Genomic DNA, 13312 nt, shown 5'->3' on the forward strand with positions numbered 1-13312 from the left:
TTGTTTTTCTACCTGAAGAGAAAGATGGAATAAACTTCTGAATTCTAATACTTGAGCTGTGAGCTTGAACTTGTCAGTGATAGATATTCTTTCTTGCATGTAGAGGGCATTCTGCGTTATTTCTCTAAAAATTGGATCTTGGTAGGTTTTATAGATTTATTCTGGACAAAAATGCTGTAAACCATCTCAGTTTGGACCTGTGTGAGTTGGGATAGGCAGACACGATCTTTGGGTAGCTGTTCATAGCTGTTTCTCATTGAACATGATAGCTTCCTTTGCATATTCATGCTCACTCTTCACTTTACTCTTCATATTCAGTTCTTTGATCAGTTATATGCTAAGTTTTTAAAATATGCATCTTTTTAAAATAACCAACCGCTTACATACCTGCTTAATGTGTCACTTTATTCAGAAAGTAATAAGAAGATGAAAGGAGGAAAGTGACTTTTGTGTAAAAATCTCACTCCAGGTGTGAGTGGAGGAAAAAAAACATAGTCCTACTTCATTATGTCCTATCTTTGAAATTATGCAGGTATTTTTCAGTCAACAAATTAATTTTCAGCAGGAAAATCACAGCTATGAGTTGGTTGGGTTTTCACTCATCGTATCATTGCGTTACAGCAAAAACTGGAGTTCATAATGGTATTGTGGAAACTGCTGATCAAAGGTTGTTTACATGGGCTGTGTTCAACTAATTTGCCACATTGTCTCATACAGATGCGCTCTAATGACTATTCTCTGCAGAAGTGATTTTTCAAAAGGATTCTTTAATCTGATTACTCTGTAATCGTTGGTTATTCTTGAGTGTTTACGTGCATATTTGCTTGAACGTATGTTTCACACGATTGTGATGCAAATATGCCACATAAGAGAGGCATTTCAAGAACAAAATTATTAAAGGAAATAACAGTTTACACTGTAACTAATCAGCATTTTTAAGAATAGTTTTTAAAAATGGTTTCCAAAATCTAAAACAAGGAATTGTAATTCACCTGTAGATATACGGAGGTATGAATTTCCACCATCAGACATAGCCTTCAAGCTATGCTTTCTTCAGTGTAATGTGGTCTTTAATTAGTCATCGATAGCTAACGCTATTCAGGAACAGCCAGTCTCCCCAGCAGTCAAATCAACAGCCATTCAAATACCAAAGAGTCTGAATATTACATACATATATATGTTTTTATATGAAGCGAGTCTAGGAAGATAAAAGGCTTCCAATGGGGAAATATAGTTCATATTTCTGACCCTATATTAGAATAGTGAGTTTGCAGTTGAAATCTTACACTGTTGTTGTTGACAGCACTGGGATTCTTTAATTCTACCCCAAAAACTAAATAACAGATTTTGATGATGCAGTTAGGACTGTTTCCTCTTATCTCTTCCCCCAGGAAAATACACTATTAAAGGCATTTTTATGTAGGTGCATCCATTGCTACATCTATTCAAACAATTTCATTGTTAAAAAAAATGTTGGGAAAAAGTGAAAAATGCCTTTAACTGACACTGCTGTATTAAAAAAAGAAAAGTTTCCAGTGTGTGCTTGTCTTCCAGACAACGTCAGTGCCTGGTCTTTTTGGCAGGAACATTTTCATAACTAATTTGATACATAAAGGCAGTATTTCTGTTATGCCACTCTGCAGTTCCTTTGTACGTCTGGCCGGTCCCATCGCCTAATTGCCTAAAGCTGCCAACCGCAAAGTCCTCAGTTGGGTATTCACACTTCATTCCTCCTCCCCTGCAGCACTTTGCCTCGGTAATGCTTGAGGTACTGCAATGAAAAAACATAGCAAGGAAGTTATTGATCATGGGAAACTGAGAATTTGTGTATAGATCACCATTGCTCTCTTCTCTTTGAAGATGTAGGGCAAGCTTTCAGAAGAAAAGAACGGTGTTTGAAGTACAGTAATAGCTCAAGAAGTGCTCACCATTACCTGAACTCTGTTGCCTTTACTCTTGAAGTTAAGTGGCCCCTGAAATGGTAGATTTCTAATTAAACTTTACTAACTTGGTTTTTTCTTTGTTCCACTTTGTTATCAGGCTTTTCTTGTGCTGAAGTAAATCTGTGTGAAATGGAGAGAAATGCTACACTTTTAAAATCCAAATGGATTTCCATTTCTTCCTGTGGATGGACAGCTGCCACTGAACTCTATGAAATAAGCTCCGATCTACTGACTTCTTCCTACAGGTATCTAAAAGGGAAATAACCTGTTTTAAACCACTCTTGTAAGTTTAACTAACACATTTGAGGAGCCTGATAGTTTCTCTCTCTCTCTCTCGTTTTACAGGAAGATGCGCCCTTTCCACATTCAGCATTCAGTAATTAAACACTGATCAGTGTGTCAAATAAGGCGATGCTTTGTGTAACGTACTTATCCTCAGCCCTGCCCTCTCCTTATCAGCCAAGCCTTATCATCGCTCAGCCGCCCCATTGCTCTCAATACACGCCTACAGCAGCCGCACAGCGCCACCTAGCGGTGCGTCAGCAGAGACACAGGTAGGAGCTGGGCAGTTTCAGCCTTTGGGTTAGAATATGTGATTTTGGGGTATATGAGGCTACGTAGCGTGGAAAATCGTGCCTTTTTCCTGTGCTAATTTGAAGGCTTTATTATTATTATTTGTAATATATAATTTAAATAAAATATCCTCGCTGTATTTTATCTGTGAGTGAAACAGGTTGGTGTGTCCACTTAACACTTGCACTCTAAGGCAACCCTTGGCTTTTGATTTCCTTCCTTGATGGTGCAGGGGATAATAACCCCATGTTACAGCTTCAGGGACCGGGGCACAACGCTGAGGGGCCGGAAATAGCTGAGGAGCCTCAGCATGGAGCAGCTGGGCCGGAACAGCGCCATGTCCCTGAGCAGCTCCATGTCCCTGAGCAGCTCCATGTCCCTGAGCAGCTCCATGTCCCTGAGCAGCTCCATGTCCTGTACAGCTCCATGTCCCTGTGCAGCTCCATGTCCTGAACAGCTCCATGTCCCTGAGCAGCTCCATGTCCTGTACAGCTCCATGTCCCTGCACAGCCCCATGTCCCGGGGCGGTGGGCGGAGGGGCGGGCCCATCATCTATTTCCTCCGTCATGTCCCCGCTCCTCTCAACCAACCAATGATCGAGAGCCGCTTTTTCTCACCCAAACTCTTTCTTCCTGCTGTGAGGGAGTGACAGGTGCGTCAGCCCGTCCCATTGGCCCCGCCGAGCCAGAACGAGAAAGCGATTGGTAGCGGGGAAGGCCGGGCCCGGATATGCGAATCCGGGGGGGCGGGCTTTAAATGGGACCGAGGCGGGGGGAGAAGAGGAGCCGTGGTGGTGGCGGCTGGTGGGGCCTGGACTACAGCGACTACAGCGGGAACGAGGTGAGGGAACGCGAGGGGCGGCGGTGGTGAATATATCACGGCACTGCGGGGATAGGGGCGGAGGGGGGGGGTCTGTCTTATAGCCGGGGCCCACCCGCGGCACTGGGGTCGCGTGTCCTCACGTTAACGGCCGCGCTGAGGTGAGGCGGCGGGAGGTACCACAGGGACAGGTACCAACTGGGTACGTTAAGGAGAACTCCGTGTGTTTCTCCTTATTGGATAGAAGATCTCAGTGCAGAATGATCTCAGTGCAGAATGATCTCTAGAAGCCTTTCCGTCGTGTAATAAGGGTTAAAATATGCTTTGCTTGGTGACGGAACCGGTTCTTAATAGCTTGTAAATAGGCGTCTCTGTGATGACAAGCTTGTCAGTAGAGCTGCGAGTGTGCTGAGATGCACAGCTGCCTTATGAGAGGTGGAGTCGGCAGCTGAGCTCCATGGAGCAGCAGCGATCAGATCTATTAGCACTGATGACAGACTTTGTGTACACACCTCATTCTCTGGCCTCTTCAGCTCCTGTATCAACAGGAGCAAATGTTTCATCCCAAACTCATCAAGTTATCACCCTGAGGTCCAGCTAATAATTTCCAAGTCTGCATCTCAGCTTCCTGAAGCTTTCACTTGTCAGAGCTGTAGTACTTGGATGCTCTTTGCACATCAGTTTCACCACCCTGTGGTTAGCCAGAAACTCCCTGAGGAAATGCCTTGTGTTTTTCTATGCAAGCATCTCGCTCTTTGAGTCTGGCCAGGTTTCATGTAAGAGGAAGGGCCTGTGGCACATCCCTCTGGCAGGGCTCTGCTTTGTAGACAGGAGATAGGAAAGGCCAGAACACATGGGCTGTTTCTCTGCTGTCCCACAGCGTGTCCCGGCGCTGCCCTGCCGGGCTCTTTGAGCTGCCTTGGCTGATGTGACTTTGGCTGCTGAGGAGGGGAAATGTCTGGAGGAATTGTGTGCTGGAATGTTGGCCTGAGATGATCCCGGGTTGGGAGAACGTATTAGTTTTCAGCCCTTTTCTAAAGGGTGCTTGCATTTGTGTGTTGTTTTGTTGTTGTTTTTTTATTGCTGGACTGTTTTATAGCCTGAATGGTTGTTAGTTAGACAGCTACAGTTTGGTATCAGGGTTTCTTTTAAACCATTACCACTGCTGGGTAAATACTCTGGATTATTATTTTTTTCTTTTTAACAAGATTAGCATTTATTGACTATTTAGGAGAAATTCTGTGCCTTGTGTTATCATTTTCTCTGTGAACTAGTCAAAGCAATGTGTAACAGGTGGCAGCTTGTTTACCATAGGAAGAGAACAGTAGTGTTGGCCACAATAGAGCCTGTGCTAGTTTCTCTCAGTTTGCCACATCCTCTGGGATGCTTTGGACAGTTCTGTACAATTTCCTATTAAAGGAATTGAGTGAATTGTCACAAAACTTAATTTAACCAGAAGGGGAAGGATCGGAGGAAAGGTATTATAACATGACGTTATATAGGTAATAAGACCTGTTTTAAACAAATGAACAGAAGAGTTGCTGCAGGTCTCTACCCAAAAAGGAACAGCATGAGTTATTTGAACAGTAGATGAAACTCTGGAGCTCTGAATACTGCTCAAGTCCTTGTTATCGGATTGCTGATCTAATGGGTGCTAAGGCTTAGTGCTCCTAATGAACCCATTAAATAGCTACAGAAAATCATTTGTGTTCTGTGGCTTTGTTTCTTCCTGGTAGGGTTCCAATGCAGTTGGAAGCAAAATGACATTTGTGTGGTGCAAACTCAATGGGAGGATCATCCCTTTCACTAGGAATAGCTGAGATTTTTTTAAACTGGAGTGCTTCAGAAATGCGCCAACTACAAGTTCTTATGTCTTACAGGAATATAAAGCTGGATATGGAATTCTGTCTGAATCCTGTTTATATATGGAGTTCTGTTTATCTGTAATGATGTGTACTCATTCTGTGTGTTTTCAGAGAGGTGTGAAGAAACAGAAGACACTGCAAAATTGTGGACTTTGATCTGAAGTTCTCGTTATGAACCCTTTCTGGAGCATGTCTGCAGCTTCTGGCCGCAAGGTAGGTATCTATTGAATAGGTACTGCAGTTTGACATCAGGAGGGTTGGGGTCTTGTTCATAAAGGGGTCAGCTGCATTAATTGGAGCATGCATGTGGATGAAGTGTGCTGCAAAATTGGCTGTAATGACTTTTCTTATCTGGAGCATTTTCAAGGATGGAAGATAAACTTGTTCAAATAGTTGCAAGACTTAGTAAACAAATGTCATGAGAACTGTCTTACATAAACCTTAGCTGGATGTTGCATGTGCACTGGAGTGTTGACAAAACTCTGCATGAGTAACATTGTTAGTTTCTACATTTTATTTTATCTTAAAGCGTGATTGTTCTAGGGTTAGTCACTCCTCAGATTTTCAGTGCTATATTTAACTTTGTTGATGGTGCTTGTGACCAAAGTATTGCTATCAGTGCAGGTCTCAAGCCCTTCATGGTGCCATACTGTAAATCACCACTGCCCAGTCCCAACCCTGTGACCTGCAGGTTTGCCTTGGCAACTTGTAGAGGGATTTTGAAGTCTGTGCATAACACAGAGTTGTGTAGGGGGACAAAGAAAGTACAAAGTATTTTGTTAGTGAATGACGTGGGCTTGAAAGGTCATTATAACAAAATTATTTAAACACATCTTGGTGTCAGTGGCCAACAGAGACTCTCCTGCATTGGTAATGGGCACTATGATCCGTGTGCAGGGGGATGTTTGTCTTAGCACAGACAGTAAGTGAAATATGTGATATTTGCTGTAGAAAGTTCCCTTCTCGGCTTTGCTACGTTACTTTTCAGAGACTTTTTGAAGGCTAGAATGAGAGGATGCTTGTCAGTGGAGAAGTGATTTATCTTTATACACTGTGCTGGCAGTAGTCTTACTTCTAAGCTGATGGTTTATGTTACCTGCTTTCAGTTTCTAAAAAAATACAAGCCTCCTTAAGCATTTGTCTTAATCTGCAGATTTCCTATCCACCATCGGTTTCTTTTGTGCTTGTAGACTAGGTTTAAGACAAAAGCTATAAAGGTGCACACACTTCAGTGCCCCCCACATACAGACAAAAGCCAACCAACCCAACATAAATCTCATTGGCCACACTTGTAAATAGTGCAATTGGATTTAAGCCTATGTTAAAACATGTTCTTATGTTAAATATTTTTAATTTCAGTGTCTTGTGTCATGGTCTTATTTTAAATCTAACAGAGACCTGAAGCTGATGAGAAAACTTTGAGTGGGGAACTGAGAACCAGTCCTTCAAGAGCTTCTGGAAAGAAACAGTTGCCTTCTGTTCCGAAGAATGCTGTGCCAGTTACCAAGCCTGCGTCCCCTGCCATGTCATCCCAGTCAACAAATGGAACACATGCTTCTTATGGGCCTTTTTATTTGGAGTATTCCCTCCTTGCAGAGTTGTAAGTTTTCACATTTAAAAATAGAGCTTCTCTTAGGTTACTGAACTTGTGCTTCACTGGTGGGGTTGGGAAAGCAGCATGCAGGGATCTACTTCTGCCTGGTGTCTCCACCCTGAAGAACACAGTAAACCTCTGTTTTATCAAATTGTTTTTCTTGGGCAGCAACCTCACTCTAGAGATAGTTGAGGAGAAGGAGAGGTGTGTTTAGATGTGATTTTTCTGAATTCTTGTTTCTCATTCTTTAAGTAAATATATTTTATGTCTGTGCCTTTGGACCAGTTATCATAATAGCTTTTTTTTTGTTGTTGTTGTTTTCCCCCAGAAGTAGCTACTCCTTAGAACCATTATTAAATTAGAAGCAAGCAGGTGTCTAGTTTGTTATGAATGTAGGGTACCAGGCAGTCGTGTTCAAATGTGGAACACTTGAATGCTTCCTGATGATACAGCTTATTAAGTGGATTAGGAAGACAATTCTTGCCTGTCAATCAGCAGTATTTAAAGTGAAACATAAGAGGGAGGAGCTACTGCAGTTTAGAGAGCTTTTGTTGGGTCAGTTGCTTTGATCCAGTCTAGTGCTTTGCAGAGTGTGGATCATACAAGACTGCAAAGCTTTTTAGTTTTATAAAGATACTGAAGCTGTTCTGTGCTATGAAGCTGGACTAACTTCCTCTGCAATAGATGTACTGGATTCTCAAGTATTCAGTGCCTCTTGGAATGAAATCCCTTGAGTCCTGATGTAATGCTAAGTTTCAGTTCTTGCGTTTAACCCTTGTATTGAAAGTGAGTTCTCAGAGCATTAGATCTTATTTCAGGCAGCTGAGTCTGACTTCTTAATACAAAAAAGGTGGTTTTCTTCTGCAGCGTGCCACAATGTAATGATATGCCTCTGGTTGAACAAATTCATGTATAGTGTGGAAGTTGTTAGCAGGGAAATGTCTTACTGATTTGTTTTTTTAAATTGTTTATTGATGCAAGCATGCTGAATTCTCAGTTTAATTGCCCTGTACAGCAACTAACTGCAAAGACTATGAAGTGAATATTTCAGTTTATGGGGTGTAGTTTTCAGTACAATCCGCATACTTTGCATCTATGGCTCATTAAACCTCCTTCCAAATTTTAAGTTAAAGCTATGATAAAAGCTTGGAATTAACTGTAAGCCTAAAACTGCACACAAACTCTCTCAACTGTGTCCCTTCTTTCCATCTTTACTTTAAAACTGGGAATTCAGCAGAGAAGTCGAAAGGCATTAAGTGCGCCTTTTGGGGAAAGAACTTATTTCCACTTTTCTGCTTTTTGTTTTCTCCTTGTGGGAGAGTAGAGAGCTGGGAAAAGCACAGTGCAAGTTTATGGATAAAGTTTCCTGTACAGTGGATTTACTATTGTCACCTTGCTTAGGTGTAGTGTATTGTGGAGCTATTCTAAATGCCGATTGTAATTGCAGTACGTTGGTTGTGAAGCAGAAATTGCCGGGTGTCTACATTCAGCCATCCTACAGATCAGCACTAAGTAAGTTTAAATTTAACTTGGGAAACTTGAATAATTACATGTTTTTTAATTTCTTCTGCTGAAGAAAACTTTCTCACTTGCAGTGTGGTTTGGAGTGATATTCATAAGACACGGGCTGTACCAGGATGGTGTGTTCAAATTTACTGTCTATATTCCTGATAATTACCCTGATGGAGACTGCCCGGTAAGTGGTTGTGGTTCTGTGTCTTGGGTTTTTCTGCTCTGGTTTTTTAAGCGTGGTTCCTTGTTAAAGTTATTGTACCAGTGAGCTTCTCACTTCTTTGTATCAGTTTTGTTTAGTTGGCTGGCCGTGTTTGTGATGCATCTTGTACATGTCTCCCAGTGTCAGTGGAGGGAACTTGCTGCTTTCGTTACTGAAGCTGGTACAGATTGTTTGATACACTGGAGTGTTAAGCAGTCAAGCAGTTCTTTACATCAACTCTTGAGTTGTTTCCTTGCTGAGGAAGTTGAAGTTTAAGCATTTATGTATCCAAATTTGGAGTAGCCTGTGATGGAAAGCAAAATCCAGATGCATGTGCTACGCTCAGTGTGGTAGGATTTCTTGTCTTTTCTAAATACATTGAAACAAAGAACTAAGGGAGTTTGAGGAGAATGAAGTAGCAGGAAATATGGAGATGTGTGGTATGGTGTTACCTTTGATCTTTGCTTTTTCTCTTTCCTTCTGGGGGAAGGTATCCAAGTTCCTACTTTCCTTTCCTGCTGTTTGTAGCAATGTGACTCTCTCCAGAGAGGAGCATCTGGTCCTCTTGGCCAGATTTATTGAAGAGGAAGGTTGGGGGTGGGTGTACGTAGCTGCTGCAGCTGAGAATGAGCTGCTGTGTCAGGAAGCTGCCTGTTTGATATCAGGCTTTGTGTAAAGCTTTACGGGGACAGAATTAATATAAAGCACTTGATTTCAAAGATTAGCCTTAAATGTCTCTGACATATCTCTCGTTCTTTTGCTCGCATGGGACTTTATAAGCCTTCCTGTTGAAAATAATTTTATTATTATTGTGTTTTAGAGGAACACGCAAATACCAGAGGAAACAAACTGTACAGAGCTGAATGCATCTCACAGCTTATTTAGAAACTGTGTAAGATAAAAGGAATTGCAGCTTGTAGCTCAGTAATGTAAAGAACTTTCAGCTGAAGGTTTTTTGTGATGTTTTGTTTGTTTTTTTTCCTGGCTTAATCTGATCTTATCTGATGCTGTTACCTGTGTTGGCGCTGGTGCTTGTGCTGTGAGCTGGATTAGTCTCCTGATTGGGTGCTAAGAAAGTCAGGGAGGACAGGACCCAGCATATCACATGGGTCTGCTGGGTTACAGTGTCACAGTCGCTTTCTTGTTACATAGTAGCAATTAATTGATATTTGGAAGCATCATCATAAGACCTGAAACAGCCTCAGCCAGTGCTTTAACACTGGGATTTTTCTTTTTTCAAATGCAGCGTTTGGTTTTTGATCTGCCTGTCTTCCATCCACTAGTAGATCCCTTGTCTGGTGAGCTGGATGTGAAAAGAGCATTTGCGAAATGGAGGTTAGTGGTACCATATTGATGTGAGGTTTGGAAGGTTCTTTCCTTTTTTTCACCTTGTTTTGTTCTCTCTAGGCGAAATCATAATCACATATGGCAAGTACTAATGTATGCTCGCAGAGTCTTTTACAAGATCGATACAACTAGTCCTCTGAACCCTGAGGCTGCAGTGCTGTAAGTATCTTCCAGGCATTGAAGATGTGATTGCTTTAGAGACTTTTGCATAGAAGTACAGAATCAAGAGGATTGTATAACTGCTTGTGGTCTCTGTCTGGAGCTCCTTGTGCTAGAAACTAACATGGAGGCTTTGCCCCAGTCCATCTGTGCTTCTAGGGCAAACCTGTACCTCCTTGCAGTTTCTTGACATTGCTTATTTCTCTCTTGTAGGTATGAAAAAGATATTCAACTGTTCAAAAGTAAAGTGGTAGACAGTGTCAAACTATGCAGCAGTCACATATTTGATCAGCCCAAAATAGAGGATCCCTATGCAATCGTGTAAGTACCGTGCACAAACTGACAACAGCTTCATGCTTTGAGAACACGGTTTTGGTATAGTTTTTTATTTGAAGCCTTTCCCTGCCAGAGGATTCAGGTTGAATGACCTGTTCTTTTGTATGTATGTAAGAGTACCTTGAATGTTCTTACCTTTATTTCTTTTTGCTTAATATTGAGTAAATCTGAAATTATCTGACACTGTGTTTGCTGTTGATAACATCTGTGTCAATATGTAGTAAGTTCTTGTTACCAAAACCTCATGATTTGTAGTTGACTTGAAATTAAGCAAACTAAACCAAGTAAAAGTGGTTTGTTTTTTTCCCCCTGTATTACTTCTCTCTGTGTGTTTGCAACACTGTGGAGTAAGAGAACTGTATTTTCTCCACAGTTTTTCTCCTTGGAATCCAGCTATACATGATGAAGCTAGAGCGAAGATGTTAAGTCAGAGGGTAAGTACCAAGTCTAGATTTTCACTATAGAAAGGGTTTATTGCCTGATAAAGGAAGGAAATGTTCTGTGTCTCTTTGTGATGAGCACGTACCAGGCAGGCTTTATTCTGCTTCTCCTCTGGATCTGGAAATGTGCTGAAACTGAATTGGTGTCCTAACTGAGCAGTTATGTCACTGTTCTAACGTCAGTGTGTTAAGCAATTAATCATTCACCCAGCTAAAGTGCTTTGTTAGGCTGAGTACAATTGTTGGTAGATTTGGCAGGTTTTCTTTTGTATAGAGATGGAAAGGAACGAGAAAGTAGAGATTTGCTGACTGCTTTGTTAGCTTGTCCTGTCCTGGTCTGTACTGCTGCGTAACCGCACAGCCTCTAACTTTGTTCTTCTCTTCTGTTGAAAGATCTTTAATGAGTGAATCAAAACTTGAAGGCTTTCTTTGTTATTTGAAAACTTTTTTGGGACTGTTACTTCTGCCTCAGAGTGCTCAGATACAGCAAGAGTGTGTTTGTTCATACAGCTCTCGACAGAGCAATACCTTCGATATTTGTACAGTCCAAGTGCAGTGATGCTGAGTGTCCCTTAACCTGCTCTAGAACTGAAGTGCTGAGGATAAATAACTGTCTAATGGCTTTTGAGCTTAGCAATGCATACAAGAATTAGAAGAGGCTTTCTTGTCTTTCTTGGAGAGATTTAAAAGAAATGAGCCTGCATTCTGACAACGAGCTTAAGGCTTTTAAAATATTATTGAAAACACACCTTCCCTTTGATTCAGGTTATTATTTTTATATTTTAAATGATTCCTATAACTTGACAGGAATTGATGTGCAGCAATTCTGAGCCTGCATGGTGTGGCATGACAAATGAACCAACTTGCAGTATCTCAGGGCCCTGAAATGGTGGCTGGTATCTGTGTTGAACTGGCATTTGTTGTAGTTACAAATTACTGCATATATGGTGCTTTAATTTCTGGAGTAGTTTGATAGCAAGAGCGCTCAGGCTTCTGTGCATTAGGAGACTTGTTCCACAATGACAGTGCAGTTGAGCGTGTTCTTTGCCTTCCCTGTAAAAGGAAGTTCCTTAGTTCTCTTTTCTTTCCTGTGTGCTGCAACCCTGGATCGATGTTTATTACCCATGTAACTTCTGTGCACTGAGAAACAACTGGCTGTGCTGGAGCTGTTAACAGCAAGTGAATGACATATGTGCTTTGATTTGGATTGACTCTTCTTTCTGTAGAACCAAGAGATTTGGCAAATAGCAGCGCAGCGCTGCTGAGCCATGGTCTCCAATCAGGACGCTCTATCCAAGGAGTATCTGTTTCATCTTTATAGTATAATCGGGTGACAGTACATGAAGTCAGTCATTAGAACTCTCCTGTAGTGTCAGTGTAGATCTACGCATGTCATGCATACTCACAGAGATTAAAGCAGTAGATGTTATGCTGTTTCTCTTTGAGGAAATGATTTTGACCACTTTTCTGCTTGTAGTTGCCAATCTGAAAATGTGTGGGAAAGTGTGCAAGAGGGCTTCTAGTAATTCTGACTTCAATTTTCTTCCACCTAGAAGAAACCAGAAGATCAGCACTGCAAAAACATGCATGTCTCTGGCCTGTCATGGGTAAAGCCTGGCTCAGTTCAGCCTTTCAGCAAAGAAGAGAAGACAATGCCTACCTAGCTCTTCTGGACTGTGGTGCACAGAACACTTTCTATGGGTGGAGGGAATGTAATGGAGGGAGAAACAACAAAGCAGCAGTTTACTGTATGGTAGCAGTGACTCCAGAAGATTATTGATGGATTACTGTCTCCGTGTTTTACATATGCATTAGGTTTTAAAGGCTTGCCTGGAGTTTGGAAGTATCTCTGAACACTGCAGTACTTCAATCTGAAGACTGTCTGGAGTGGGTAATTCCTCAGGGCTCTGACATGCCTGGAGGTTTGGGGTTGCTTTTAAGCTTTTATTTTTTCCCTCCAGGAAATGGCTATTATTTTTTTTTTTTTCTTCTAAATTTTAAATTGCCGGCAGAAATACTAGCAGGAAATATGATGCCAGAGGTAAGCTGTGTTCATGTAAACTAATATAGCAGAGTTAAACACTATATTTAATGGTTTTAAATACTTTGGTTTCTATTGTAAATATGATAGGATTTGAAATTGTAAATAGATGGTTCAATGACTCCATTTAGCACTTTCCAGAGATAAAGCTGAGGATGATACTCAGTGGATGATGTACTATTGATTTGTAAATGGATGCTGTCCCTAAAGCACACATTAGTCTGACAGGGTGAAAGAAGAATGTCAGGCTTAATAGACTTTTTATTACATAAACACTAAAATCAAAGCTTTTAATGGTGGTCTCTTGAGCTAATAAAATCTTAGAGGATTTTAGATTCCCTAGGTGTCTACGCTGTAGGGACTAATAGAATAGCTTGACTGATGTGTGTTAATGGTGACATCTTACGAAAATAAAATGGAATCATCACTTTGCATTTGTCCAACTGTTCCTGTTTTAGACACTCAGTAAAGCCCGGGGCTG

General features: G+C 41.4%; 1 protein-coding gene and 1 long non-coding RNA gene across 4 annotated transcripts; both read left to right on the plus strand.

Moving 5' to 3' along the window:
- The first annotated feature begins 1306 nt into the window (after positions 1-1306).
- LOC146760537 (uncharacterized) lies at positions 1307-2660 on the plus strand. Its single transcript, XR_014947765.1, has 2 exons — positions 1307-2188; positions 2289-2660. It is a non-coding gene; the product is annotated as an uncharacterized LOC146760537 (long non-coding RNA).
- Positions 2661-3270: 610 nt separating this feature from the next.
- AKTIP (AKT interacting protein) lies at positions 3271-13263 on the plus strand. Of its 3 annotated transcripts, none has more exons than XM_015873638.2 (10): positions 3271-3356; positions 5312-5413; positions 6595-6800; positions 8242-8306; positions 8390-8490; positions 9755-9843; positions 9916-10014; positions 10228-10335; positions 10724-10784; positions 12268-13263. In XM_015873638.2, exons 2-10 carry the CDS (start codon positions 5372-5374, stop codon positions 12277-12279), a joined length of 783 nt encoding a protein of 260 aa, XP_015729124.1. In that variant the 5' UTR covers positions 3271-3356; positions 5312-5371; the 3' UTR covers positions 12280-13263. The 3 variants fall into 3 exon arrangements, with proteins under 3 accessions (XP_015729124.1, XP_015729122.1, XP_015729123.1); XM_015873636.2 differs by having other exon boundaries at positions 12344-13263; XM_015873637.2 differs by having other exon boundaries at positions 12347-13263.
- Positions 13264-13312: the final 49 nt, after the last annotated feature.

The sequence above is a fragment of the Coturnix japonica genome, chromosome 6 (genome assembly GCF_054131305.1).
Source record: "Coturnix japonica strain WE chromosome 6, WE-NBRP24, whole genome shotgun sequence".
Lineage (NCBI taxonomy): Eukaryota > Metazoa > Chordata > Aves > Galliformes > Phasianidae > Coturnix > Coturnix japonica.

What these genes read in the sequence shown, in the direction of transcription:
- AKTIP (XM_015873636.2), top strand. Translation starts at nt 5,372, where the DNA reads ATGAACCCTTTCTGGAGCATGTCTGCAGCTTCTGGCCGCAAG. An exon ending in CTGCAGCTTCTGGCCGCAAG is followed by an intron (nt 5,414 to 6,594) that starts GTAGGTATCTAT and finishes TAAATCTAACAG; the next exon opens with AGACCTGAAGCTGATGAGAA. An exon ending in AACCCTGAGGCTGCAGTGCT is followed by an intron (nt 10,015 to 10,227) that starts GTAAGTATCTTC and finishes TCTCTCTTGTAG; the next exon opens with GTATGAAAAAGATATTCAAC.